This window comes from Nelumbo lutea, chromosome 8 (assembly GCF_056320005.1).
Source record: "Nelumbo lutea isolate HS-2025 chromosome 8, American lotus-T2T, whole genome shotgun sequence".
NCBI lineage: Eukaryota > Viridiplantae > Streptophyta > Magnoliopsida > Proteales > Nelumbonaceae > Nelumbo > Nelumbo lutea.
This window is the reverse complement of record NC_142691.1, coordinates 31,405,126-31,421,917: the sequence shown is the minus strand read 5'-3', so window position 1 is coordinate 31,421,917 and position 16,792 is coordinate 31,405,126. Positions and strand designations below refer to the sequence as shown.

Genomic DNA, 16,792 nt, shown 5'->3' with positions numbered 1-16,792 from the left:
AGAAGTAGGTCCTCTCAACACTGTTGTATCTCTGTCCTTAAATTTTTCCATGTCTTGTTTGTTCCGTTGTCAGTCCAATGTGCCTTGGGAGTTTGCTCAACCTAGGAGTTAAAGGGCCATTACCCAATGTTGGTCCCAGTTATATGGGGTCTTGGGAGGTTACAGTCCTAACCTTTGGCATTTTCTTGCACAAAGGTGGCCACCCTTAGAATCGAACTCGTGTTCTCACACTTGACAGCCTGGGATTGTACCATTGCACTAATTAATGGCCCCTTAATACACAGAACTTGGTATACTTGATATCTATACCAGTGGATTTTTATGACTACCAGTAGCAAGGGTATATTCCACTGATTTTAGTAACTGTAGGTAAAGAATCTGCTTTTAAAAATTATATTTCTTGTAGTGTGGGTTAAGAGACAAGGATAATAGTAATGCTGTCTTTACAAGGCCTGTTAGCACTCTTATATGAACTAATAAGACATAAAAACAACTGCTTCCTACTTGTATGTAGATTCTGACTACTACTTATATTCAAACTATAATACCTTCATAACTCTCTTCTAGCTCTACTAAAATCAACTGCCAAAAAAAGCTCTGCTAAAACAAACTCAATAAATAACCAGAGATTACTTAAAAAGTAACTCATGATTTAGTATGAATAACAATCAATTACAGGAATTCTTGGGCTTCTTTGTATTGGGCTAATCTACAGTTCTGTTCTGTTTATTGATAAGACGGGGGTCTGTACTCATCCTAAAGGGGAGGTAGCTAGCATCTCGTGTGTCCTCCAAGGCTGATTGTACTCTTCCTTTTGTTCTCTTTAATAAAATTATTTACTCAATTCATAAAAAAAGTTACAGGAATTGCTATAAATAATAATTTTGATAAAAAATTTACTAAGAACTGTAAATTTCTAAAGGTTGGAACTTAACTCTATTCTTGTGATACCTATAAACTAAAAAATATGTTTGAAAAAACTTAAAATTACTAGACCTAAATCACCAAAAAATTACGAAATCATCATTGGTTTATGAATATGAAAAATATTGATTTCTTTCTCCATGGTTTCTTTCCTTCTATGTTTGCATCAAAGCTTAACAGTAATAGTTGCTTGTTAGGGTACCCAAGTCCTGTATGCAATTGGTAGAGGCTTTGATGATTTTGATGGAAACATTGTTTTACATTATCGGGACCTAGGGGCTAGGGTTGGAGGACGAGAATTCAGTTATTTAGCTCATAGCATTGGACCTAGGTTGTTTCTTCTCTTGGCTACATAGAATGGAGAACGAGGAATTTGAACCAATAAGTAGTAATCTATCTTGTGGAGGCCCTTTGTTATTGCCTTCTGCATTAAAAGGGGGTAGGACCTTTACTCAAGGATGAATATTCACTTTAATTCCTAGTCTAGCTGACAACTTGCCAAGAGTAGAGTTTCTACTGAAGAGATTTCTGTGGGATCACCATAACAAGAGTCTTACCAATAAATAGTTATAACAAGAATCTTCTGTCTAGCTTCTTTTAGCATCTGGCACTTTTCTGTTATACTTATGTTTCTATGATTTGAAAAAAATGTTTGTTCTTTATCAGACGAAAAATAAAGAACAAAAATTGTAATGACAAAATATTTACCAACTTTTCCTACTTATGCTTTTCATTATTTTTTCTTTAACAGTAGATCTGTAAGTTTAATTATGATTAATTGAGAGTAAGAGTTAATGGACCAACAAGCATGAGAGTGCAGATTCAAGTCTGAGATCAGTCACTTCTTGCTAAAATGCTGGAGGTTAGGCGAGTACCCAGTATACACCTTCCAAGACCCTGGATTGCTGGGACTAGCAATGGCTAACTAATGACCTCTTTTTAGTTAATGGACCAACAGATGAACTTGTATTTTTGTAAATATAACAGGGTTTGAATAATTCATAAATTCTTACTGGTTAGTATAACTATTAAATAAATATATTGTTGCCAGAATCCTCTGACTGTTTAGGCCCTTTAGAAGGAGTTACTAACAACCTTGGGGTTAAAATTTAGGGAAAGTTATTACTCATAAAAAGATCAAAGCAATATTTTTTAATTACTGAGAAATGACATTCAAAAGTCTTTCAGTGAGTCAACCCATTTCCATTGGAGGTTTCCTTGAAGACAGCAGAAACTTCTGGCTTCTACTATATTAAGCTTCTCTTGCAATCAAGTGTTTCAGTTCATGAGGTTCTGTTTTTTTTTTTTTCTTTGGTCAGATACTCTTTGGATGTGTTGCTCAGTATACAATTATGCCAGCATTTGGATTGATTATTAGCAAACTACTTGGGCTTCCACCATCTCTTTCAGTTGGTTTGATATTGCTTTCTTGTTGCCCTGGGGGAACTGCATCCAATGTGGTAAAATGTGCAACTTTTTGTTTTCATATTGCTTCCAATTTCCATAGTTATATATGAATTTAAAAATGGAAAATATAATTCATTGAATTTGGAACTGAGAAAGATGCACCTGGTTTTCCCATATATCAATTTACTATCCTTGAGTAATGTAATTATAAACTGTCAGTTTGGTTGTAATAAGTTTTTCATGATTTGGCCATGCTCCTTGGTATTTTGTTGGTTGGAATGTGTAAAGCACCAAGGTTCCAACCAAAGGTTTTTGAACAAGAATAAACCAGTGTTTTTAAGGTTCATTAAACATTTATGAGTTCCTCAATCGCTGAACATTATTTGATGACTGCATTGCATTCATTGAGCTCATGGTTGAGGATGGTTCTATCATCTGATTTGGGGGGATTACTATTGCAGTATTGGCCTATTCATTGTTCTTTGTTTTGTAGTCTATCAAGTCTTATTCAAGTAGGTAAAACTTGTTTGGTGATTTGATGGTTTGAGGTTCCTGATTTTTGGGAAGCCACTCTTGAGTAGACCATTCATGGACCGGGTAGCCCAATGGGCTGGCCTTCTATCTGGCCCTTGTTCAAGGGGTCTTTTTTATTTACAGATGTTTTTATCGCTTCAAATATTATGATTTTTGATGACATCATTCTCATTTCTAGAGATGCAAGTTTTGTTTCCCAGATTTAAGTCAATTCTAAGCATTTAGATACTCCTAGTTGCATATATATTTTCTATCCCTGAATAGCTTCTTGACCAAGTGGCACTTGAAACCATTGACATGAGGAGATGAAGAAAGTGATTTTATGAAATGGAAGATATGTCAATGTGGAAGAGATTGTTGAAGGTTGAAGCAAATAACTTATTGTTCAGGGGAGACTTGGCTTAAATGGGAGAAGGTTTTGAAAGTGAATGATGGGCAGAGGGCAACTGTCTTGAGAGTTGAATGAGCAAGAAGAAATCATAGAGCAACCTGCTCTGATACCAAGATAACTGTTAGAGTCGGCTAAGGAAGGGTATTTCAGTCTTTTCTGTTTAAGTATCATGTTAATTACATGTCCCATACTTTGCATATTAGACTTCACACATTGCTTTTGATATAAAAATATATGGTTGGCTGGGAGTCTTTTTGACTTCTCAGTTTGACACTTCTTTCTCATCTCTTCTTCTTCTTCTCCTCTTTCCTCTTTCTTTCTTTTATTTTTTATTTTTATTTTTCTGGTCTGCATAATCTGGAGTAAGTGGTGGAGAAGGCTGCGACAATCCCCAGAAGTCTGTGGCAACCTATTCAGGCATTCCTAGGGTTACATTGGCCTAGTTACAAGTGAAGGGGGAGTGCGGCAGCCCTAGTGGAAAATTTCTAGACTGCTGTCACCATGCATGACAGCCTTGGTGGTCGTGTGGTTGTAGTTGTGGTGGTCTGAACCCTCTATTGAGCAGTTTCAATAGGAATATATTTTTCATGGTGGCTATGAAATTGTATGTTAACAGAAGTGGCCGAATGTATGCTCATGCAGGATCGTTGTGATTGGACGCGGGTGGACGCGTCCGAGAGGGGTGAACGTGTGGTGTGGGAGCACTATGTGCGTTGTATGACCGAGCAATCATCACTTGTTGTATGACTATGCAACTTCTGAAACTTGTGTACCATGAATGTTGGGCCATCGCCCAGTGCACTGGCTCGGACATCCCAAGCACAGTTATCAGCCTTGCATTGAGCATGTATTCGGTGACTGTCATTTTTGACAAAAGAGTGCAAATCGATGTGCTATAGAGAATTTTGCTATGGATGCATGGAACTCATCCACACTTTCAAATAACTGGCCAACTCTAGTTAGTAGTTTCCTCGACAATGAATTTGCTAAGTTACTAGGAGCATAGTTGTCAAGGTGACTAGGTGAGGCTAGGCGACCATGGGGAGCCCAGGCGGTGGAATCTATAAATATAAAATCTATAGATTTCAGCCATATAATATATTCATATATATTAATGATAGGTGCTGTTGTTAAAAACTAAAGTGAGAAGTGAGAACAATGACTGAATCAGTAAAAGGAGGAGAGGAGTATAGGGCGGAGCCCTTGTTTAAAAAAAAAAATGATGATGAGTGGTGAAAGGGAGGAATGAAGAGCATAGGGTAGGGGCGGAGACCCTATTTTTTTGAAAAAAATGAAAAAATGTCTGAGCTGAGAAGAGAGAACTTAGGACTGATTCGACTAAAATCTGGAAAAGAGAAGAAGATGATGATGGTGATGTTGATGAGTGCAGAAAGGGAGGACTGGCGGAGCCCCTGTTTTTTTGAAAAAAAAGGAAAAAATGTTTGAAATATAGAAAATAAGAACTTACCTACTGGAGCTGAGGTGCGATGGAGTTGGGCTGGGGCTTGAAGTCTTCGGTTCTCCTCCTATCCAATTGAACAAAAAAAAAACCCTTATGAAATAAAGAAAAATCAAGCTGTATACTTGGTCTTAATACTAAAATGATTTCATGTAAATCGTTGATACACAAACAATACAATCACGCATTGGGGGAACCAATAAATCGTTGATATACAAACAATACAATCACAGATATTGGGGGGGGGGACCAATCAATTATTGATACACAAACAATACAATCACACATATTGGGGGAAGACATTTCAGTAAAATTTTATGTCATGATTTTTCGTTGAATGTATTAACATACTGAAGCACTTATTAATTTGTAATTTCTCTTTTACATCATGCTATACTAAATATGATTAGAAGATTCATCATCCTTACATTTTGTGAATAGTATAATATGACTGGATTTGATGGATGGGGGGTATATTCATAGCTTGAAGCAATTCGGTCCACAATGTTCTGTCAATGAAGGTAGGTTCAATGCAATTCGGTCCACAATGTTCTGTCAATGAAGGTGGGTTCAATGCCCAACTACAACTCTCAGTAAATAGAATTACAACTCCAATACTGTATAGTTAGAAAATTTATTAGAAAAAAGACCTCTAAATCTACACCACATCTCACCCCTTTTAAGGCTTAGCTTCTGGCAAGTTATGCAAGCTCTGACGACAAGCATTGCAGCTAGACTGGTCTCACTCCAAAGAAGGCATTCAGTCTCGAGTGGTAAGCATCTGCAATCTCCCTCTCTCTCAGTATCTATCCTTCTCTCCTTTTGTGTCTCCCTTATGTTTAGACTCGTTGTCGCTATGTTTGCATATAAATCTATATCTCAAATTCACTCTCACTCTCTCTCTTTTCTCTCTCTATCACTCTGTCCCTCTCCCTCTCTCTCTTTCTCTATCTCTATCTCTATATTCTCTCATTGGATCAGCCTATCACGAGTCCGAATACCCATACAGGTTGAAGGATTTGTAGGTGCCCACCAACAATATAACCAACATGAAATTCCTTTTTTCCCCAAAAATTTTGGTGATCTTGCAAATGATTTAGTAGCTTATGATAGATTACTACAAATTTCATGTTGAAAGCATGATCATGCTAGTGGTGGTCCTTCATGGTGGTTATGTTCGCACATACAACAAGTTCAACCCTTATGGCGCATAGTAGTTGAAGTCTCTCATTACGATATCCTCAAGCGAACTGCCACTACATGTCAACCCCCACGGCCTCAATTTGTTGTAAACACGTTGGAAGACCATGTTCAAGCGGCCGTCACGGTGAATGTGTAGGGCGAAGAGATGACATTTTATGGGGATATGACTTTTACGCCTGAGGCATCATTGCAATCGGTGGCGAAGCGGGCCATTAAGCACTTGAAATTGACTCGACGCATCCACATCGAAGATGCAAATTTTGATGAGTTTAAAGAATTCTATTGCCATTATCGGTATTTGGAGGTCAAAATTCAAGCACCCAGGGCCCAGAACCGTGCATTAAAGGCCGAGAATGAGTTGTGTAGCAAACGTGATCAGCTAGAGTGTTACAACATCAAATGAATCCAGTGGCAACAACTTTTGGGGGTGGGGCCCGTGGGGGTAATAGTTGCAACGGACCGTTGTTGGGAGCAAGGACTGGTCTAGACACGTACATGGTATCCTTCCTACTTGACAAGACAAAAGGTTCAGCAAATAGAACCTTGCAGACCCAAAAAAGTGTAAAGAAGACGACAAAGGTGAATCAATTCTCGAGCAAGTTGGGAGATAAATATAGGGGTGCGCATTTCCAACTTCCAAGTCGGCATTAGTTCTTCGTCTAAGAAGGGGGAAGATACCAGAAGGGGGAAATATAGATCTGGGTGATATCCAAACCACCACCGAACTTGGTCATTTGAGTAGGAGAAGAGAATGTTTTGTTTCCAATTGAGGTAGTTAGTGAGATTGAGTATGTTTTGTTTAGTAATCAAACTAAATATATGTTTTCTTTATTGATAGTGTTTAGCATAAGCAATATTGTGTTGTTGCTTTATCCAGTTTTCCACTCCAAAGACATCTAATGGCCTTGGTTTTTTTTGGTACTATTGTCAATTTACTTTTCATGCGCTATAGAAGAACACATATAATCCATATGTTTAGTTGTCAATTTACTTTTCATTTAACTAAACATATAGATTAAACTAAGCTAGGATGCACGGACAGTGCGACCACCCATGAGACCATTGAGGTGGACTAAACTAGGCTAGGATGCACACAATGCTCCCACACCACAATTCGCCCCTCTCCGTCGTGTCCGAGGCTGAATGGGCCTGGAGATAGGTTGATCTGATACTGAGGCCTCCGATGACACTACAATGACCCGTGAGTCATTCCATCTCGGTTTATACATACAATGATCCACCAAGGTGGACAAGACTAGGCTGGGACACACACACTGCTCCCACACCACACGTTCACCCCACTCCGCCATGTCTGCTCGATTCCAAGGCTGAACAGGCCCGGAGATAGGTTGATTCGGTCACTGAGGCCTCCGACACAAGCAGTACACTGACCCGTGAGTCATTCCATCTCGGCCTGTGCATATAATGATCCACCAAGATGGACTAAACTGGGCTGGGACAGACACACTGCTCCCACACCACACGTTCATCCCTCTCCGCCGTGTCCCAAGGTGAACGGGTCCAGAGATGGCCTGATCCGATCACTGAGGCCTCCGACATAGACACTACATTGACCCGTGAGTCATTCCATCTCAGTCTGTGCATACAATGATCCACCAAGGTGGACTAGACTAGGCTAGGATGTACACAATGCTCCCACACCACACGTTCACACCTCTCGGTCGCGTCGCTCACGTTTGAAGGTGAACGGGCCCGTAGATAGGCTGATCTGATCACTGAGGCCTCCAGCACAGACACTACACTGACTCGTGAATCATTCCATCTCGGTCTGTGCATAAACAATGATCCACCAAGGTGGACAAGACTAGGTTGGGACGCACACAATGCTCCCACACCACACGTTCACCCCACTCCGTCGTGTTTGCCCTCGTCCGAGGCTGAATGGGCCTGGAGATAGGTTGATCTGGTCACTAAGGCCTCCGACACAAACATTACACTGACCCGTGAGTCATTCCATTTTGGTCTGCGCATACATTGATCCACCAAATTGGACTAGACTAGAATGGGACGCACACAGTGCTCCCACACCTCACGTTCACCCCTCTCGGCCACGTCCACCCACATCCGAAGGTGAACAGGCCCGGAGATAGGCTGATCTGGTCACTGAGCCCTCTGGCACAGACACTACACTGACCCGTGAGTCATTCCATCTCGATATGTGCATACAATGATCCACCAAGGTGGACTAGAATAGGCTGGGACGCACACACTGCTCCCACACCACAGGTTCATTGGACATGGGGTTGGGTTGGGTCCAAGTCTAAGGCTTAAGACGTAGAGTTGGGCATTGGTTGATCCTCAACTTGACCAACCCGCACCCAAGATGCATCCCTCCGTCATTGGACATTCCTAGAACCATAGCATCACTTACATATACCCAACTTGGGTGGGTCAAACCCGCTAGTCATAAATAACTACAATTCTAAATGGAATACCTCATAATGAAAAAGTTTCATTTTATTAGCCAAAAAAAAAAATAATTAAAATAAAATACAACATACATTTGGGTTTGATTGAACACACGGAAATCTCATTTCCACTATGCCAACAAAACTGATCTAGAAGAAGCCCTTGACATATTTTTCAATTCACTATGGACAATAAACCAAACAACTGGTATTTATCATATCGTTTTCATTTAACTAAACATATGGATTATACGTGTTCTTCTACAATGCATGAAAAATAAATTGACAACGGTTCCAGACAAAACCAAGGCTATTAGGTGTCTTTGGAGGGGAAGATTGGATAAAGCAACAACACAATATTGCTTATGCTAAAAACTGTCAACTAAGAAACATAGTAGGTGCTATATTTAGTTTGATTACCAAACAAAACAAAAATACTAGTCTCACTAACTACCTCAGTCGGAAATAGAGCCTTCTCTTCTCCTACTTGAATGACCAAGTTCGGTGGTGGTTTGGATATCGTCCAGATCTATATTTCCCCCTTTTTGGTATCTTCCCCCTTCTCAGATGAAGAACTAATGTTGGCTTGGAGTTGGAAATGCGCACCCCTATATTTATCTCCCAACTTGTTTGAGAATTGATTCCCCTTTGTCGTCTTCTTCATATTTTTTTGGGTCTACAGGGTTCTATTTGCAAAACCTTTTTTCTTGTCGAATAGGAAGGATACCATGCACGTGACTAGACCGGTCCATGTTCCCAATACCGGTCCGTTGCAACTATTAGCCCTACAGGCCCCACCCCTAAAAGTTGTTGCCACTGGATTCACTTGATGCTGTAGCACTCTCGAGATGATCATGTTTGCTATGTAACTCATTCTCAGCCTTCAATGCACGATTTTAGGCTCTGGTTGCTTGAATTTTGACCTCCAAATATCGGGAACGGCGATAGTATTGTTTAAAACTCATCAAAGTTTGCATCTTTGATGTGGATGCGTCGGGTCGATTTGAAGTGCTCAATGGCCTGCTTCACCACCGTTTGTAGTGATGGTTCGGGCGTCGCAGTCATATATCCCCATAAAATGTCATCTCTTCGCCCCACAGATTCATAGTGATGGCCGCTTGAACATGGTCTTCCAACGTGCTTACAATGAATTGAGGACGTGGGGGTTGACATGCAGCGGCAGTTCGCTTGAGGATATCGTAATGAGACTTCAGCTACTATGGGATTATCCATCGAACTATCTGTAAGAAACTAAACACGGGGTGTACGGGTTGGGGTTACCCAATTAATGTCAATTTACGCCCTCTATCTACATAGAAGGGATAAAGATAGTTAGAGAGAGATGTAGAGTGTTGTGACACATGTCATCCTAAACATTTTTCTACACGGCCTATCAGAGTAAGACACATCAACGCCATACGGGTTGAACTTGTTGTATGTGCAAACAACATAACCACCATTAAGGACCACCACTAGCATGATCATGCTTTCAACATGAAATGTAGTAATCTATCATAAGCTACTAAATCATTTGCAAGATTGCCGAAATTTTTTGGGAAACAAGGAATTTTATGCTTGTTATATTGTTGGTGGGCACCTACAAATCCTTCAACCTATATAGGTATTCGGACTCGTGATAGGCTGATCCGGTGAGAGAATAGAGAGAGTGAGAGGGTGAGAGAGTGAATTTGAGATATAGATTTAGATGCAAACACAACGACAACGAGAGCCTAAACATAAGGGAAACACATAGATAGAGAGAGGGATAGATACATAGAGAGAGAGGGAGATTGCATATGCTTACCGCTCGAGACTGAATGCCTTCTTTGGAGTGAGACCAGTCCAGTTGTAGATTCTTGTCATCAGAGCTTGTGTGAGTTGCCAGTAGCTAAGCCTTGAAAGGGGTGAGGTGTGGTGTGGATTTAGAGGTCTTTTTTCTGATAAAGTGGCTAACTCTCCAGTGTTGGAGCCATAACTCTATTTATTGAGAGTTGTAGTTGGGCATCGAACCTTACTTCATTGACATATCACTATGGACCGAATTGCTTCAAGTTGTGACTCGTACTCCCCATCCATCAAATCCAGTCTTATTATACTATTCACAAAATGTAAGGATGATGAATCTTCTAACCATATTTAGTATATCATGGTGTAAAAGAGAAATTACAAATTAATGAGTGCTTCAGTATGTTAATACATTCAACGAAAAACCATAACATAAAATTTTACTGAAATGTCTTCCCCCAATATGTGTGATTGTATTGTTTGTGTATCAACGATTGATTGGTTTCCCCCCAATATCTGTGATTGTATTGTTTGTATATCAATGATTTATTGGTTCCCCTTAATGCGTGATTGTATTGTTTGTGTATTAACAATTGATTGGTTCCCTCCAATACGTCATTATGCAGCATGTCCGAACTAGCAGATAAGACATTGTTATGCGTGTGCACATACAAGGGCTCTTCGATTGGGATTTTAGTGCACTCAGCTACGACTTAAGAGTCGTTCATGATGGAAATCCGTGATCGACACGACATAGAACTTGATAATGTGAATATCACATTCACGATCCATTGCAAGAGAACCCAAACTCTAGCACTTGAGAGGGAATATCACAATAACCCTTGACATTCGGTCATTGGTTCAAATAGACATAGTGGTCCTAGTAACTTAGCAAATGCATTGTCGAGTAAACTGCTAACTAGAGTTGGTCAATTATTTGAAAGTGTATTTGAGTTCCGTGCATCCATAGCTAACCGAGTACATTGCTGCAAGTGAAGATTCCAAGGAAGTAGTTTGGATGAAGAAGTTCATTCACGAATTAGGAGTTGTTCCATCCAGCACATCACCCATTCTATCGTTGTGCGACAACACTGGAGTCATTGCTTAGGCTAAGGAGCCAAGAGCCCACTTGAAGTCCAAGCACATCGAGAGGAAGTATCACATACTATGGGAGATTGTTGGTAGAGGAGACATCTAGATTCATAAGGTAGCATCAACGGAGAATGTGGCAGACCCATTGACCAAGGCACTAACACAGAAAGTGTTTAAGAAACACGTGGACATTATGGGACTGAGGCTTGTACCAGATTGGACTTAAGTGCAAGTGGAAACTGTTAGACAATGTATGCCCTTAGCTCCAATCAGATTGATGTATTGATACATTTATTGTAATGAATAAAAGTACATAATTGTTTCATGCTATCATTGGTGTGTTTTTGTGTAATTACCCCTTAAACTAGATACTTATGAGACTTGTGTTAGTTTAGAATGTTCTTAGCCGTTGGATAGACTTGGGGAGTTTATCCTACCAAGGCTGACACTAATGTGCTGCCAAAGAAGTTGGGGCAGCCTGTCTTGGCTGCTAGGGTTAGACCCGAATCACATGTAGTGTGTTTTTGGTTTGGAGCACTGAACCCAAACCATTTTTCAGTTATGCCCTAGACCTTGGAGACTGATGGGCAAAACTGGAAAGTTACACATAACCCCTAGACTGATGGACACAGTACAGTGTCCAAGTGTGTGTCATGGGTGGGCTATGCATGTATGGGAGATTGCCAATGGCATTATTGTAATATTGTAGTATGCTTTTTCACATTTTTGATGTTTTTTAATGTCACTCCCCCAAAAGCTTAACGTACTCTTTGAGGGGAGGTAGGTAGTCGAGTGAGCTCATAAGCGTGTAAAGGTTAAGCACGAGATCCCTCGACACTGTACTGTGTGCTTGTGCTTACCACAGATTAATGCAATACAAGTTGCCTTTTGTCTAATTTGTGTGCTTTCTTGTTGCCTTTTGTGTGTTGTTGCATGCATTTGTAGGCTTTCTCGACCCCATTGAGCGCCGCACGGGGCCTCATCGATTAGCCCCGTGGCAGTTGGTATCAGAGCAGGAGCTCCTACACACACTTTGGACCTTGTCTTCGTCCCTACATCAACACAATGAAGAGCAACTGTGGCATTGCCGATGACACACCACATGGGCGGCTTCAAGCCCACGACACTGATGAAGCTCCACTTGACGAACCTACCAAGTCACAAGCCCCAAAGGGCCGTACAACCAAAGCTAGCAAGCACGACAAATCAGCCGACCAACTAGCTACCGTGGACATGCGCCTCCTACGTTGTGAGGTGACAGTGGGAGAAACCCGAGATCGGGTTGATGAACTCCACCTCAACCTAGAGACGGTTGAGAATGCAGTGGTGGAACTAGGACGTTTCAATGGCGCCTTCAGAGACATGCACACCACCATACAGAATTCGGGAGATGGGCCTTCCCAAAGCAGCCTACAGGGCTTGCTAGACAGATTTCAAGCGCAATTGGATGAGATGAGAGATGAGATGACTCTCCTAAAGAGGGTAGTGGCCAACGCACCTAGCACTCCCTCCACCCTAGCTTCCATGAACATCAAGATCTGAGAGCCAACACCTTACTCGGGTGCTCGGGATGTTAGGGAGCTTGACAACTTCTTGTGGCAAATGGAGCAATATTTCTCCGCCACTGGCATCATTGACAACCAAACTCAGGTACGTACAACTGCTATGTATTTGACTGATATCGCAATGTTATGGTGGTGTAGGTGTTGCCAAGACATTGAACGTGGAACCCGCACTATCGACACCTGGGTTGGATTCAAGCGTGAGATCAAGCGGCAGTTCTACCCAGAAAATGTCGAGTACCTGGCGCGCCAGAGAATGAAGAATCTCAGACATCAAGAATCACTACACGACTATGTCAAGGAGTTTTCGGCCTTGACACTGGAGATCACTGACATGTCAGACAAGGATCTTCTGTTCAATTTTATGGATGGTCTCAAGCCATGGGCCGAGCTCGAACTCCAGCGACGCGGGGTTGAGGACCTCGCCACCGCCATGGCCGTAGCTGAGCAGCTTGTTGATCTGAGAACACCTAAGGAAGATGTGCAAAGACCATCCAGCCCACGTACCACGACTTTGAGTGGGGGTGATGAACAATCAACCTCTACAAAGGGGAAGCCAGTGCCTGCGGACAAGCCCTACAATTACCAACAAGGGAAGAAGCCACAAGGAGGCCCAAGCCATCAGGGCCACCAAGCCACTAGGAAACCTCCTCCTGCGCCTTGTTACCTTTGCAACGGGAAGCATTGGACGAGTGATTGTCCAACCCGAAAGAAAATAACTGTCCTCATCGCCAAACTCAGTGATAGTGAAGAGAGCGATGAGGAGAAACCCATTGCGGCACCAAGAGTAGGCGCCCTCCAACTCATCAACGCCATGGTCAAGAAAGAGGCCACATCCAAGCGGCCCACCAAAGCCCACAAGGGGCTGAGTTATGTAGATATCACCCTCGGCGGGAGGCCGACCCAAGCCTTGGTGGACACTGGGGCCACCCACAACTTCATTTCGCTCGCAGAGGCCAAGCGACTCGGCTTGACCACCGCCAAACAAACGGGGTGGGTCAAGGCTGTCAACTCCGGGGCCAAAGCAGTAGAGGGCATGGCCCGTGGAGTAGAACTCCGAGTCGGACCATGGAAAGGACCCATCAATCTATCTGTGGTTCCCTTGGATGATTTTCAGGTTGTTCTTGGAGTGGAGTTCCTCAAGCAGGCGGAAGCAGCACTTATGCCACACATCAACAGCTTGCTTATTCTGGACGAACACTCCCCTTGCATGGTTCCTGTCTCATCAGCCGTGCAGATACTTGGGAAACAGCTTTCAGCCTTACAGTTGTACCAAGAAACCAACAACCATGAAGACAGCGCCACGCCAACAAGGAAGAACCCCTGTCAAGTACCTCACCTCGACACTGGAACTGGTTGGGAAGTCATCACCAGGAAGAAGTCACCCCCAAGACAGTTCCATTTCCAGCGCCAACGCCAATGCCAACGCCCAAGTCAACACCAACATCGGCATCAACATCAACTTCAACACCAACCACATCAACGGAAGCTGACTTCGCAGCAGAAGCCACAAGCGCCTACAACTGATGGGCTCAACAGAAAACCCAAGGCCGTGTCAAACCTAGCCCACATTTACTACCACAACCAACGGGGAGAGCGAGTGCCACCCAAGCCATTTAGGTACCACCTTTACATCATCCCTCATGCTAAATCCAGTAGTAGCGTTGTGAGTCAACCTTGGGGAAAAATAAATGGGAACCAACACCCTAACAATCCAAAATATCATTTTGACCTAGCCCTGGCCACAAACCTTCCAAACACCAAGCTAGAGCAACCAAAATCCTACCTTGAAGCAGCCAGGCAAGGACTTACTGTAGAGACTAGCCATAGGTTTTCCCACCATCCAGAACACATTGAAGACTTCCACCATCATCATGCCCGGGCCTTGGAACAGATAAACTTCGTGGAGCAGCTGAAGAACCTTCCTTCATCAACAGCAGATCGGAGCCTTAAGTAAAAGCTAGTCTTCGAGGACGAAAAACGAATTGAGTGGGGAAGACTGTAACAAGTGTTCTCTCTGCCGCGCCATCAAGTGCCATCCATCGTGCCTATAACAGCCACTCCAGTGTCCAAGTGTGTGTCATGGGTGGGCTATGCATGTACTTTTGTATGGGAGATTGCCAATGGCACTATTGTAATATTGTAGTATGCTTTTTCACCTTTTTGATGTTTCTTAATGTCACTCACCCAAAAGCTTAACATACTCTTTGAGGGGAGGTAGGTAGTCGAGTGAGCTCATAAGCGTGTAAAGGTTAAGCACGAGATCCCCTCGACACTGTACTGTGTGCTTATGCTTACCACAGATTAATGCAATACAAGTTTCCTTTTGTCTAATTTGTGTGCTTTCTTGTTGCCTTTTGTGTGTTGTTGCATGCATTTGTAGGCTTTCTCGACCCCATTGAGCGCCGCACGGGGCCTCATCGATTAGCCCCGTGACATAGAGGCGTGAGGCGTAGTTTAGAATGCAAGAGGCGTAAGCCTCCCGAACACAAGGAGTCCTTAAGAAGAGGGGGGTTAGGAGGAGGATGAAGAGGAAGGGGGAATCTCATTTTTTCTTTATTTTTAATAAAAATCTTTTATATTAAGAAGAATAAAGATGCATAACATTAGTTGAAAGGGGGGGGGGTCTTGTCGAAGTGGCAGGGGGCAAACCACTTTCTTTCCCCTTATATTTTCTTCCCTTCCCTTTTCTTCCCTTTTCTCTTTTTTTTCTTCTCTTTCTTTTTCTTTCCCTTCCCTTTCTTTTCCTTTCCTTTCCTTTCCTTTTCTTTTTTCTTTTTTATTTATTTTTTGCCTTTTTATATTAGATGTGCATGAGGTGTACACCTCTAGCATGCCTCATGAAAAAAGCACAAGAGGCGTACGCCTCGGAGGTGTCAGTGCCTCTAGCATATGCTTCAGGGCGTTTTGGGAGTGCCTCGCCTGGAGGTGCGCCTCTAGGCGTACACCTCCCACGCCTTTTAAAACACTGATATATATTATGTTATATATATATATATATATTATGTTTTAAGAAAAGTGCTTGCAAAAGGTTTTGATTCCCGGGACCCATCCGAGAAAAGAGTGCAACACTGCACCTTGTAGTCAGGGGAGAGGTCCTTCCCTGTCAGGTAGTGCTTGATCATTGTGGGTTGAGAGGTTGAGTGTAAGAGACCATTAAGGGCTGTTTACCTCATAGGATGGTTGGACTCAGGGATCATTTGACTGTAAATGTTGGGCTCATTTTGAGCTCATACTGATGGACTTAGGGGTTCATTGCATTTAGCAGTGAATTCGACCAAGCCTTTTCACGGAGGCTGGGCTGAACCCATGTGGACTTATGCGAGATCATTGTTGGGGTCCCACGCCATACAAATTGAACTTAAATAGGCCAGCAACTATCTTGGGACATGAGCTACTTGCTTAATGGGCCTAAAGCCCATGATTAATGAGATTAATCAAGATGTCACATGACAACTTAGGCGAATATGGGTATGGATCTAGGTCTGGAGCACCCATTCTCATAAGAGGATAAGACTTATCTTAAGATAGAGCCCGGATCCAAATAAAGATTTGGATAAACCTCCTAATTCGATTAGGAGAGATGTTCCTTAAGGATTAAGAGAAGAGGAGGTCGAATTGCTTTTGGTAACTTTGCTTTCAGTTCTCTCTCTCTGTGCTCTTGCCACCTAGAAACCCTAGTTCGACCTCCAGTTTCTTGGACTGATTTTGGTAAGTTCTTTCTTTGAATTTTGCAAGAAAATTGCAGAGAAATTTCATGCTCACCTCCCTTGTTCGATCCATACAATTGGATTGCAGTTTTGCTAAAAACTGCGTTGCTGAAACGGCTTTATTCCAAGCTGCGCCATCTTCAGTGGAAGCTGGCTTTGGGATTAAGTTTGGGTGTGAACTACCACTTTGGGATCTACATCTGTGGAATCTGTATCAGGTATACATTTTCCTCCTTTTGGTTTCAAACCTAATCCGGTTCGGTGCAAGAACGATCATAGAAAAATGCAGTTTTTCT

The 16,792-nt window shown here is 42.3% G+C and overlaps 1 protein-coding gene across 2 annotated transcripts in view; it reads left to right on the top strand.

Annotated features, from left to right (window-relative positions):
- The window catches only part of LOC148843695 (putative sodium/metabolite cotransporter BASS2, chloroplastic), a 33,194-nt gene that overhangs the window by 1,359 nt on the left and 15,043 nt on the right, over positions 1-16,792 (top strand). Inside the window, exon 2 of one of the 2 annotated variants that reach the window (XM_088959076.1) lies at positions 2,244-2,384. The exons of the other annotated variant lie outside the window; for it this stretch is intronic. Within the exon in view, the coding sequence (XP_088815202.1) occupies positions 2,244-2,384 (141 nt within the window). The remainder of the gene's footprint in view (positions 1-2,243; positions 2,385-16,792) is intronic. 2 annotated transcript variants of the gene reach the window in all.